This window comes from Mesocricetus auratus, unplaced genomic scaffold (assembly GCF_017639785.1).
Source record: "Mesocricetus auratus isolate SY011 unplaced genomic scaffold, BCM_Maur_2.0 Super-Scaffold_6730, whole genome shotgun sequence".
NCBI classification, from domain to species: Eukaryota; Metazoa; Chordata; class Mammalia; order Rodentia; family Cricetidae; genus Mesocricetus; species Mesocricetus auratus.
The window spans coordinates 73,597,988-73,611,885 of record NW_024429184.1 but is presented as its reverse complement, the minus strand read 5'-3'; the positions used below and the strand labels follow the sequence as shown (position 1 = coordinate 73,611,885).

Genomic DNA, 13,898 nt, shown 5'->3' with positions numbered 1-13,898 from the left:
GCTTGGCGCTTGTTGGCAGGCCTTTTGCCCAGCTTCAAAGGGGGTGGAAGGGTGGTGACAGGCTCCAGCCTTGGAATGCAGACACTTCTCAGTGGCGGGGCAGGCTCAGCCCTGTGGGAAAGCCCCCGGTTCCTGCCCCTCTGAACTGATAGGAAACTCTGGCCTGGTGCTTTCCCTCCCTTCCTGGTCCTGTGAGATGAGAGCCAGGGAAGGGGCAGTGAGAGGCCAGAGCAGGCCTTTTCTGGGGATCCTCCAGACCCCTAAGAATGTCATGTTCCCCGGGAAAGGGCTACATCAGCTGGGTAGGCAGACTGCTAACTCGGCAGTTTACTGACACAGTTGCTGCAGGATTGTGGAGGAAGGAAAGGTGAGAGACGAGTCCAGGACCTTCCAAAGGTTCAGTTGGGAGACTGAGAAGAAAACAGGGCAGCTAAAACCAAGTGGAAAGACTGAAGGCACAGATGGCGGGGAGAAAGGCTGGGTGTGTGCTCCTGACAACAGTTTGTTTTGCCCCTCAGCTGGAATAGTTAAAACAGAGTCTTAATTTCCACCATCTGTCACCTGATATGATGCAGACTCTAGATACTTGGACATTTGGTCATGACTAAGAGTTGAAGTGGATCTTGGGAGTACTGAAAATGCTGTGTCCTGGATGTATGATATATTCATTCATTAGCTCAGATTTCATTTACCTTTCAGAATACAGTTGAGGAGTGTGGTTTTAATAGTTCCTTCAGTAAACGCAAACATGTTAATGAAGTCCGTTTGCTTGTTTTGCCTATTTTCATGCAATAGGTGTGCAATGATAACACTACTATTTTTCACATTTGTGATTGAACCGAAGGTTTTACATGCATGGCAAATACTCTTCCGCTGATCTACACTCTGCCCTCTGCAATAGCGTTATCGAATAAAAGGAAAACGCTCAGCTCCTCTGGTCTGGTTCTTCTTCACTTTGTAGCCAGTGAACCTAAGCTCAGTGGGAGCGGAGAGATTTCCAGCAGCAGCACAGCAGCCCAGGTTTCTGACTGGCCAGCCAGGGCTTCTCTCCTTACCATCCTGCCCTCTTCTGCTTAACAGGCCAAGACATGGTGCTTCAAGAGGCATAGGTTCTTTCAAATAGAATGGGGCTCTGTAACTACATTTCAAGGTAATGGTTGAAGGATCTTAGTTTCTTGTGTGTTCTGTTTTACTAAAAGATATTTTCTGAATTGAAAATAAAACCAAACAGAATGTAACATTGTCCCATTAAAATGAATAGGAGACCACAAAATAATAGCAACCCCTCCAAAAAAATCGAGTGAAAACATAGGTAAAGGACTTGAACAGACTTTTTCTCTCAAGACAATATACAAATGTTACTTTGTGATATCAGGAATGATTGACATTGTTCATCATTAAAAAAGCCTAACAATGAGCTGTCACCTCACACACAGGATGGCTGTCATAAAGCTTCCACATATTTGTTGTAATGACATGAGGAAATTGGAGGAGGGAATATGCAATGGTCCAAGTGGCTACAGAAAATATTGTAGAGATTCCTCAGAAATTGTGAGTAGAGATACCATATGCTGGCAACCTCACATCTGGGTACAGCTAAGAGTTGAAGTTTGGGATAGTATCATGCCTATGTGCAACGCTGTTCACCATAGTCAGGAAGTAAAGTCTACTGATAGCTGATTGGATGAGAACCCACTTCCATATATACTATCATACACAGACGCATATATTTATAATTCTTCTCTATATAGAGTAGAAAACTCATCTGCCATTTTTTGTTTGTTTGTTTTGTTTTTTGAGATAGGGTTTTTTTTGTGTGTGTAGCTTTGGAGCCCATCCTAGAACTTGCTCTGTAGACCAGGCTGGCTTCGAACTCATAGAGATTTGCCTGCCTCTGCCTCCCAAGTGCTGGGACTAAAGGCATGTGCCACCACCACCCAGCATTTTATTTTGCTTTTTTGAACCTCTTCTGTCATAAGAAGGGAAATTTTACCATTTGGAACAGCATTGATGCATCCAGAACCCATGATGAGGGTGGTAAACCAGGCAGCAAAAGGCAGGCAACCACATGATCCATTTATGCCTGGAATCTGAAGCAGTCACAATCAGAAGTAGACAGCAGAATGGTGGCTGCTGGGGATGGGATGAAGGACTGGAGGGATAATGTCCAAAGGGTATACTGTTTCATATTTTTGTAGGGCGAATAAGTTTCAGCTATTTGCTATGCAAACTTAGTGTCTATAATCAATAATTGTGTGATTAAAATTTTGTTTAAAGAGCCTGTAATACTAGTAATTGGGAGATAAAGGCAGGAGGATCAAGAGTTCAAGGCTAGTCTTGTCTATGTAATAAGTTCAAGTCTAGCCCAGGATACATGAGATCCTGTTTCAAAAAACATCAAAAGAATATCCTGTATAAACTATTCTCACAATGAGTCTCCCAATCAAATAAAAAGATACGAGGAATCTTTGGGGGTTGTTGGACATATTTATTATCTTGACAGTAATAATGATTTATTTTGTGTATGTTGAAATTTATCATATTGTATATATTGTAAAATTGAAAATCTTTGTATATCAGTTATAACTTAGTAAAGCCTTTGAAATAGACAAGAACAAACAGCCTGAGGCCTTGATCCTGGGGTCCAGATGACCACAATCAATATAATGGAGACTTTGAGAGTTAGGTATACTCACCCTGCCCCGAAGTTTGTTCCTACCAGCTCGGCTATCTGCACTGCATGACATGTGCTTTGTGTAGCTCAAATATCTGCTTATATCTCTGACACATATCTGATCTGTTAATTCTTATTATGTGCTTATGACCCCGTTTCTTGGTATCCAGGTAGACTGCAACACAATTCCCAAACAGCTATTGAAAACATCAACTTCAAAATGAAGTAAAATGCTTCTTTGATTCCATGCCATGCTATACGACATACCACTAAAGATGGATTTGTTAGAAAAAGAGCGAAGTGGGTTATTTTGTCTGCTATCTAATTTATCTGCTATAACCTGAACATTTCTTACTCAGACAGAGAGGTCTGTACTCACTGCCTCCTAACAACAGCCATGTATCCCAGCCAGCATCATGTGAGGTGTTTGCTGTTGCTGTAGGTAACACCGTTGACAATGCAAACACCACCATTGTCTCTGACCAATATGGGAAGGACAAGCACACACAAGCTCAGCCTTTGGCTCAAATTCTTCTCTTGATGCAACAAAGTGATATCTGCATATGCTCGAGAAATCACAGGTAAAACACATGCTTTATTTCTCCTTGCCTCTTTAATTTGGAAAGGAATGGCGACTAACCTATTACATTTTGTAAATAGATTTTAGAAAGGGAGCTATCTGTAAATTCACTTAGATGTAGATGTCTGCTGAGGGGTGTAATGGGTCTGCCTAACAAGATGGCAAAAGCGGACAAGCTGCTGAGTGCTGGTCTCAGTTATTATGGGAAACGGTAGTATTTATCTCTCCTGTGAGGTATTGTTGCTGCTGACGAGTTTGGAAAATGACCCTCATGTGGAAAGGCATATAGATCATGAGTGGGATTTGGGACATCCTCAGGACCTTATGGAATTGCTGGAGAGGGACAAACAGATGTGATCAGCTTTAGGTTTTCAGCAACTGCTGGCATTTATAGATCACAGGAGTAAATGTCACAGCAGCTCATGGTGGGGTGGACAGGGTGGATGTTGGAGACAGTCTGAAATAGGATGAGGATCTGAGCCTTCAGAAGAGCCAGCTTCAAGACGTGAAATGAATCCTGAGAGGATGAAATCTGGGACACATTTAAGAACTCTGCCTCCAGTTTAGAGAGAAAGTTTCATATGGCTCTGTGGTTTATAACTCAAATGATATTAATTGGTTATATTGGCATTACAATTTTCAGGTCTAATTACTAATAATCAAGCTACCAAAGTATTTCAGTCTGCAGCGGTGTATAGATAAAGAGAAGCAAGGGTATTACCAATGAGTGTAGATGTGGAGCCAGAGGGCTGTGTAGGCCTATCCCTCTGTTTAGCACATGTCTTCCTGAGGTAGGTTGAGTGCCTGCATTCTCTTGGGAACAGTGGAGTTGAATGGGATGATGTAAGTGATATGCTTTAGATTCTTACAAGGTCAAGAGGAGCCATCTTCACTTTAGGTCCTGGTTGTTCTGACTACAGTGCCAAAACATGTCTCCAGAAGATTGGGGGTGGAAGGAGTATTGGGAATCAACTGAGTCTGCCACAGCCTTTCTGATGTGGAGATAGGCTCCAAGTCTTTGAGTAGGCACTCAAAAGATTCATGTTGGAGACCACCTGGTAGCTGGCTCAGTGATGTTATTCATCAATGGTCTCACCACACTAGAGAAATGCCCATGACTTCTCAGTAGGGGGCAGCATTTCACACTTGTTCAGAAAAACCTTCTTTAGGCCATTTACCTTTTGTAGCTTATGTCAAAGTTAGCCCATGGACAGTTTACCAAGACACAATTGGCATTTTAGTTTGCTAACTATTTCCGAGGTCCTGTTGGGCTGCTGTTTCCAAACCTGCTGATTGAGAATGATAGAAGCATGGTCCTATGAGGTCACATTCAGCCCTGAGTACCCTGTGAGCACTCAGCATAGGAACACACAGATCCTATGTGTTTAATTGACATGGTGAGGTTGTCCAGGCAGGGAGACTCACATGGCTGTGCCATCCCTGTGGATGATATTCAGTGGCCTCCATATGGGGACTGTAGATAACTGGTTTGCTCTATCCTCCTCTAACACAGAAGCCACTTTGCAGGAACCACAGGCTCTGGATGCCTACAGAGAATGCTGCTGCCAGAGGGAGGCACCCAGCAAAAGCACGTGGTGGTGGACTGTCTCATTGGGTGAGCGGCAGACAGGGTGCCGCACAAGAATCGTCTGTCAATAGAGCTCCAGCTTGAAAACTGACCAAATAAAATAGTTCCTATAAGCTGAGCTGCTTAGCAAACCCCAAATTCCTTACTTTTTTTGTTCTCAGCTAATGACTCAACATTGTCACAAAATATGCCATTCTATACTCCCCCCATTTTTTTTATGAAACAGAGCTTTACTCATAGTATTACACTGTAAACTCAGACTCAGAGTCAACGAAATGATTATGTAAATCACTTGCCATGGATGCCATGGCAATTAGGGTTTAGTTTCCGTTTATATTTATTTAGTAGCTTAGATTCATGTAATAGCAACATGACATGAAAGCAAAGTGTCACCCATAGAGACTGGATACTTGCACTGGAGATTCTGTCAGTGTGGAACAAGGCCACACTGTGGGCTTTCAGCAGGCAGTAGTTAACTGGCTGAGTTCACAGACAGGACACTGCAGATGATTAAAAGGTCAATTGTGGCTTTTCAGGTGAAAATTAGTGGTGTTCCAACTTTCACATTGGTTCCATTTATATTCAGGTTATTCACTCAAATAAGTTTTTAAACCTTTTTTTTTCTTTTGATAAAAAATTCTTACAGCCATATATGATATACTGAACATATTCCCCCTGAACTGATGGTCAAAGAATTTTACCTGCATTTTAAGTAAATAAAGCCTCAAGTTACATATTGAACAGAAAAATCAATAACAAGTATTGCTAGAACAATTTATAAGACAATGCTTGATTGATAATCTAAATTTCAATTAATTATAGACCCTGAAAACAGACAAATAAATACCATACCATTACATATACAATTAGTATGCTAGTTGGAGTACTATGAAATAGGAGTGAAAATAACTATGGCTGGGGAAAATGGATTTGTCACCTCAATACCATGTTCCAACATGATTACAGTTCTACAAATTTTTAAATGTCACAGGAAAAAAGAAAGTCACAAATCAAGGCACTTTTCAAACATATGGGTGAACACATAAGGTAGGTGGGCTACAGTAAATTGTGGGATCTCTGCTATAGATAGGCGGCAGGTGCTGTCTGATGGCATTCTTGGCCTTTGGGCTGGTGGAAACCAGTGGTGGGTTACTGAAGTTTGAAAGGCTAACCTAATGGTCTATGGGGCCAGACACAGAAGCGGGCAATGGCTAGCTAGCTACAAAGAGGGCTACAGATGACTCTGGCTCTGGATTGGCACGTTCTGATCTCCACAAACATGTCCTGATCAGTTAACCGGTCATGTAGAGACTTCAGCATAGATGTGTTTCTCCCCCCTCCCATTTTCAGTAATAATCCTTACGGTCAGTATGAGGGAGTTCTCTCCATACCAGATTCAGGAGCTTTTACATTACTCAAATGATCAGCAGTCATTTTTTTTTCAAACACAAGATTTTAATGTATAACCTAGGCTCGCCTCCAATTCTTGAGCCTCCTATTTCAGCCTTTTAAGTGTCGGGATTACAGGTATTTGTCATAATCCCTGGCTTAAATTTCTTCTTATAGCTATATTCATATGAAAAAGTCATGATACTTTTCACCAGAAGACATCTGAAGTTTCCTGGAAGCTCAGAGGACACAGCCTTGAAAGTCTGCTGACATTCACCTATGATAGAGAAAATAGTCTCTGGAAAAAAAAAAAACGAAAAGAGAGACTACATCAACACAGACTTAATCTGGCAGGCTATAGAGAACAAACCCCACCAAGGCCGTGGTGTTCCCAGTCACATGTGGAATATTTTTGAGTGTTGTAGAGCTTGAGCCCACAGGGATGAACTAGACTTGTTGACAACGGAGAGAGTGCAAGATTGCCAAGTGTGCTTACACTCACCGGCAGGACCCATTTTCAGGGTTCCAGGGAAACCGGCTCCGTAGGAAGAAAGGCACACGTGTGCAAGGGCCAGGATTCACAGGTGGACAGGATTTCTGTAGCCTTGCACTCATAGCTTTGTCCTTGGAAGGGTGCTTACTGCAAGCCGTTCCTTGGAGGTCAAGAAAATCTGAGGCACACGAAGGAGGCGGGCTCATTAGGGAGCTGAAACTTTGGCTAGCCTGATGCCTCAGCAGTCAGTTAGTCTGTAGGCTCTGCACACTGTCAGGGTTGCCACACTCTTCATCACAGAGGTAATTAGTTACTTTTCTGTTTTGTGATAAAAAAAACCACCACCAGGGCAATTTATAGAAAAAAAAGAGGTATTGGTTCTAAAGGGTGAGAATCCATAATGGCAGAGCAGAGAGAAGAGGCAGCAGGAGCAGGACAGAGTTGGGGATGGCAGGGTGCTGGGATGAGGTGCAGGGGGCCGGGGGGGGGGGGGAGAGATAGACTTACATCTTGAATCACAGGTAAGAAACAACAAACTTGGGATGAAGTGAGGCTCTGAAACCTCAAAGCCATCTCCTAGTGACAGACTTCCTCCATTAAGGCCATATCTCCTAGACCTCCCCCAAATAGCCATCAACAATTGGGAAACAAGTGTTTAAATGTGGGGCTTATGGGAGACATTCTCAAGGAAATAACTATGGGTACTAGGAGGGGGAAAATCACAACACCTATCAACAGCACATGTACAGCACATGTATCATGTCCCTGGTTATTTTCCAGTTGGTGTTAAAATCTGTGATCTCTTGGAGCATGTGGAGGAGACGTTCCTGTAGACACAAAGCTACAGGATCTCAACACAGGGCAACAACAGGGTAACCAAGAGGAGTCCCAGGGAGGGTGCAGCATAGATAGTGTAGCAGAAGCCAGAGGCCTCGAACCAGAACAGTGATTCTTTGCGACGAACATTTGCAAGGAAAGCTATATGGACAAAAGGGCTCACTGTGTGACTCATTATGTCACACAACAGCTTCCGCACTACAGCTTTCTGTTTTTCTTTCTTTTTCTCTTAAATTTTATTCGGGGTGGGGTGGCTGGGTGGTGTGGTGTTGGGTTCAGCTGCAAGGGCAGAGGGTGGGTACACAGGGATGGGAGCTGAATGGACTCAAGATGTGTGATGTGAAAGACATAGGAATAAATAAAAAGAAAGCTAAAGAAAGGTCCTTTGTGCAGAGGGCTGTGAAGGTAGCCTGCCCCTGCCTTCTGGAGCTGCATCTCTTTGCTGGACATCTGTGACTTTCTGTGGGGTTTAGGAGCATGGCTCTGCCTTCTGTCACCTGCTGTCCCCCCTGAGTGTGGTTTGTGATCAAATTTTCCCTCATGGAGATGCAGTCACACACATTAGGAGCTCACCCTGCTAATTACATCTGTAACAAGCCTATTTCAAATGCAGCCTGTCATGAGGAACCAGGGTTTGGCCTTCAGCATATGGTGTTGACTGGGCTGTAGCTATGATAGGATACTGCCCTTAAATCCTATCATATCTATTTATTGTTAAGGCCAGTTAGAATTCACACTGCAGGGCTGGAGCCTGGGATAGGGATAGGGTTGTCCGAGCCAGTTCAACCCATAACTCCATCCTTCTTAATCCACTGTTCTCCATCCGACTCCATCAGCACTGTCTTGGTAAAGAAGGAGATGGAATACTTGAAGCTGTGTCTCACAAGGTTGAGCTTCCCTGAGCTGTCCTAAGATAGGATGTAAACCGACAGATAAGGCCATGTGTAGACACTGTCCACATCACTCATAAAACACGTGCTTCCCTGCTTATATCTGGAAGGGAATGAATAACCCCACCAGGCAACCTCCACCACCATGTTTTTCTCCTCAGTGGCTAGAGTCATGTGCCACTCAAGTGTAGCATTTCTATCAGGTGCTGCCTTAATACTACTGTTTCTCCTAGGACAGCTGTGGCTAGGTAATTAGTTTTCTCTAGTATGAACTGTGATTTTAGTAGGCAGTTCTTAGCTGAGCCCAGAGGCACTTTTGGTGTGTGTGGGGGCATAGAACCCAGTCTGACTCCGGCAGTAGGAGAGTCCCCAGGGCATAGGATGTGTGGTGGAAACCAGTAGGGTGAGCCCTCAGGACTTAGCCATAGGCTCTGGTGCCATTCTTAGGAAGACACAGCCATCTAAACAACATGAAAATTCTGGTAGCAGGTGGGACTCGTTCTCAGAGCTGGTGTTCCCTGATTTTCCTTCAGTTAATTTGAATGCTGAGACTCAATTTGACTTTTTTTTTTTGAGACAGGGCTTCTCTGTTTAACAGTTCTGGCTGTCCTGGAACTCGCTCTGTAGACCAGGCTGGCCTCCAACACATAGAGATCTACCTGTCTATGCCTTCTGAGTGCTGGAATTAAAGGTGTGCACCACCACTCCTGGCTTCAATTTGAGTTTTGCTTCTTGGTTTTGATTATCTGTCTATCTGTCTGTCTGACTGTCTGTCCGACTATCTATCTATCTATCTATCTATCTATCTATCTATCTATCTATCTATCATCGTGTGTGTGTGTGTGTGTGTGTGTGTGTGTTGGATCTTCTGAAGCTGGTGTATGTGTTTGTGTGTGTCAGAGAGAGAGAGAGAGAGAGAGAGAGAGAGAGAGAGAGAGAGAGAGAGAGAGAGAGAGAGAGAGAGAGAGAGTTACTGGGAGGTAGAGACTTGGCTCCTGCCTCAATCTAGTTTTGACTTTTTAGATAAGGTCTCATTATGTAGCTCAGGCTGGGTTTGAACTCCTGGTCTCCAGTCCTCTGCTTCATGAGAGCTGGGTGACCAGTGTGCAACATCACATTTAGTTCTCTGTACACTTTTGTGTACTCAGTGTCTACCACTTTTGAAAGATGGACCAACACACAAGGCACCAACTTCTGTCAACAGGGGCAGTCCTGGCTTACCAGGAGGTCACTCCCAGTAGGCTGGTGGTGTCAGAACATGTTTTACTTCAATATGCTGTTTCATCTTCAAAATAACTACTTTTTCTAATTTAAAAAATTAGTGTGTGTGTGTGTGTGTGTGTTGTGTGTGTGTGTGTGTGTGTGTGTGTGTGTGTGTGCACATGCCTGTATATGGAGGTGGGAAGACAACTTGAGGGACCTGGTTCGAGTCAAATTCAAGTCATCAGGCTTGGTGGCAGATGGCTCTACCAACTGAGCCATATCTCTGGCCCAATAATTAATTTTTATGAAGAATTACTTCTTTTCTTGCAGCACTGGTTATGGAAACCTGGACTTATACATACTAGGCAAGCATTCCACCTCTTTGCTATACACCCAACCCTGGAAAGTTATTTCTGTTTCTGATACCATGTTGAAGAATCAAATAGGTATTACTTACTTGTTTCTCGGACAATGGAGCCTTTGGGTGTAATACAAACTTGATAGTCTTGGCAGTAAAAACCCCTCCTAATAATAGAATCTTGAGTTTAAATAGAGATTTTTGGACATCCTCTCTACTGTTGCATTGCTTGGTGACAATGCTTATTGTACCATAATACTGTGTTTTTTTTTGTCATTAAACTATTGCTCTTGATTAGGAGAATGACTTGAAATGGACCAGATGTCTCAACCTTATTTAGTTCAATCAGTCATCACCTTCTTTTTGTCCAAGAAGAATGAGGTAGAGAAGTACCCGGGAGACATGGACTTCACTTTCCATTTTTTTTTCCAAAGCAAACAGAGCTGAGATGTCCCTATCAGCTGGCTGCACTGGATCTACTGTGTGCATTTAAGGATGTGGACATCATTGCTATGAAGAGAAAAAAGGGAAACCGTCAGTGTTCTGTCTTTAATACTGGGGCACTGCCTTCAGACCCCAACAATCACAACCCCCCATGCTGTACACACACAAACCTTCAGAGAAAGAGGACTGCAGCGGAACTCATCTCTGGGGTGATTTCTGAGAATACTTTGAAATGAACCCGGAGGGACCTGCTCTCAGCACAGCAACCTAGCCTTAGTTCAAGGTTCCATAAGAAGTGTTTTCAGAATTTGGATTTTGAAAAAAACATGGTGCACTGAACAAGGTCTATGAGGCAAGGAATAGATTTTCAGTAATGTACAATAGGATCAGACATCACAATAGGTAATCAGATATGAGAACCAGATGCACAAAAGTCTCTGTAGTAATACTTACTGCAAGATCATCATGAGTCTAAGCAGGACTCAGGCTGGTGGGGCTAGTGGAGACTTCTGGTCCAAGCCCCTCAGGGTGTGCACTAATGAGGGAAACAGGGCCATGGATGATTTTCAGTCCTTTCAGTTCCAGGTATCTATTGTTCCAGAAGAAGCCACTCCAGAGATAAATTCAAAACTAACCATCTTAAAACAGAATTTTTCTATTTCTGCCTAGTTGTACAAGCTGGGCTGACTTAGCTAGGAATGAAAAAAAAATGTGTTCCATCACCCAGTCTTCTGTTGGGGCCACACTATATCTATCACACTGACAAACTTCCCCATACAGGGCTCTCTTGGAAGAGGTTTCCACAAATCACATTGTGACTTCTACTGAAGTCAAATACGGAACTTGTGTAAAACTAGTGTCTTAGAGTTTTATTGCTGTGAAGACGTACCATGACCATAGCAACTGTTACAAAGGAAAACATTTTCCCCCCAGCGGTATCTTTTTTCATTATTATTATTTTAATTTTAAATAGCTTGTTTTACATGTCAATCCCAATTCCCTCTCCCTCCCCTCCTCCTGCACCCCCCCACCATCCCCTCAAGCCTCCCACCCTATTGCCATTTCCTTCCACATAGGGGATATCTAGAGTCTGTCATTTCACTCAGGGCAGGGTCCAGGCACTCCCCTAAGAGTCCAGGCTGAGAGAGCATCTTGTAGTCTCCAAGGCAATCCAGGCTTCAACTTCACAGCTTCACACAATGGAGTCTCTTGGTCTCCATGTAGGGACACCACTGAGTCAAGCCTGGTCTCAGCAACTTTCCTTAGTTTCAGAGGGAGTTTCCATAATTCCTTTCTTATGTCCTTGACTCTAAGGGCAGAACCATGTGGCCAAAGCCACCAAGTTCTGTTGATTGCTGGGGCTGGAACATGGCCCCTTTGTTCAATTACATCTTTACCAGCTCTCAGTGTTTTCCTGCACCTTTTAAGCTTGGCTGTACTGGATTCAATCTGTAGGCCTTGAAGTTAGAGATCCATTTGCTTCTGTCTCTTGATTGCTGGGGTTAAAGGTATGTGTCACCATGCCTGTCCCTAGGCTGTTCTTTAATTCCTTTTCACAAGTTGGAAGCTTAGCTGTGTAGGGTCTTGCCCTGAAGCCACCATTCCCCTTCATTCCATTTAATATAAGGTTTTATATTAATCTGTTTATTTCCTTAAAGACCTTAGCTCCATTCCACAGCCAGGTGGTCCTTTTCTCCTCAAACTGTACATGTTGTGTTTTTCCTTTCTCAGCCTGCTCCTTTTCATTATAGGTCTTCATAAGAGTGGCCATTAATATGTCAACATCAGGCTGCTTTTAGTGCTTTTAGATTTCCTCTGCCAAAGGAATTAATTCAAAATTCTCCAGTTTATCTTCAGGCAGAGTTTTTAGACAAGAACAAAAAACAGCCATATTCTTTATCAAATCATCACAAGAACAGTCTCTAGGCCAAATACAAATATTTTTCTCCTCTTAAACCTTTTGAGCCAGGCCCCTGCAGTTCAAATAACCTTTAATACCATTGTCTTCCATGATCTTACTAGTATGGCCTATTAAGACCCACTTAAATCATTTGACTGCTTTTCTAATCCAAAGTGCCAAAGACCACATTCCTCTAAACAAAAGCATGGTTAGACCTATCACAACAATATCTCAGTTCCTGGTATCAGCTTCTGTCTTATTTAGAGTTTTATTGATATGAAGAGATACCATGATCATGGCAACTCTTTTAAAATTTTCTTTTCTTTTTAAAACAATCTTATTTTATATACCAACCCCAGTTCCCTCTCCCTCCTATTCTCCCATTCCCCCTACCATCTCCCCATCCCACCCCCCTCCACTACTCAGAGAGGGTGAGACCTCCCATGGGGAATCATCAAAGTCTGTCACATCATTTGAGGCAGGACTGAGGCCCTCACTCTATATCCAGGCTGAGCAAGGTATCCCTCCATAGAGGATGGGTTCCAAAAGGCCAGTTCATGCACTAGAGATAAATGCTGTTTCCACTGCCAGCAGCCCCACAACTGAGACCCACTTTCAGGGAGCCTAGTTCAATCTTATTCAGGTTCTCTAGCTGTCAGTCTGGAGTCAGTGTGCTCCCACTTGCTCCGGTCAGCTGTTTCTGTGGGTTTCACCAATGTGGTCTTTACCCCTTTGCTCATATTACCACTTCTCCCTCTCTAAAACTGAACTTCAGGTCTTTAGACCAGTGCTTAGCTGTGGATGTTACTGGATGAAGACTCTATGATGGCATAAGGTAGTATCAGTCTCATTATAGGGGAAGGGCATTTAAGGTAGCCATTCCAACATTAAGTTAGATTCTTAGTTGGAGTCATCCTTGTTGTTCCTGGGAATTTCCCTGGTGCCAGGTTTCTCATTAACCCCATAATGGCTGCCTCGATCAAGGTAGTGCTTTCCTTGCTCTCACTCTCTGTCCTTCCCCCAACTTGACCTTCCTGATTCCTCATGTCCTCTTCCCTCATCCCTTTCTCCCCTTCTCTCTTTCCTCCCTTCCTTCCCCTCCCCCCATGCTCCCAATTTACTCAGATCTTGTCTAATTCCTCTTACAGGGAGTCTATGTATATCTCTCGTAGGATCCTCCTTGTTTCTTGGCTTCTCTGGTGTTGTGTATTATGGACTGGTTATCCTTTCCTTTATGTCTAATATCCACCTATGAGTAAGTACATCCTGTGCTTGTCTTTTCATGTCTGGGTTACCTTACTCAGGATGGATTCTTCTAGTTTCATCCATTTGCCTGCAACTTTCAAAATTTAATAGATATGGAGAGAGTGGACAGCTTTGTCTTGTTCCTGATTTTAGAGGAATTTCTTTGAGTTTCAATCCATTTAGTTTGCTGTTGGCTGTCAACTTGCCATATATTGCCTTTATTATGTTTAAGTATGCTCCTTGTAGCCCTGATCTCTCCAAGACCTTTATTATGAAGGGATGTTGGATGTTGTTGAA

The 13,898-nt window shown here is 43.2% G+C and overlaps 1 protein-coding gene across 10 annotated transcripts in view; it reads left to right on the top strand.

The window, feature by feature from the left end:
• Positions 1 to 3,156: 3,156 nt before the first annotated feature.
• Rp1 (RP1 axonemal microtubule associated) overlaps positions 3,157 to 13,898 on the top strand; it is a 370,803-nt gene continuing 360,061 nt past the window's right edge. For all 10 annotated transcript variants that reach the window (XM_040741510.1, XM_040741511.1, XM_040741505.1 and 7 more), the window contains exon 1: positions 3,157 to 3,255. In XM_040741510.1, the coding sequence (XP_040597444.1) occupies positions 3,238 to 3,255 (18 nt within the window). In that variant the 5' untranslated portion in view covers positions 3,157 to 3,237. The remainder of the gene's footprint in view (positions 3,256 to 13,898) is intronic.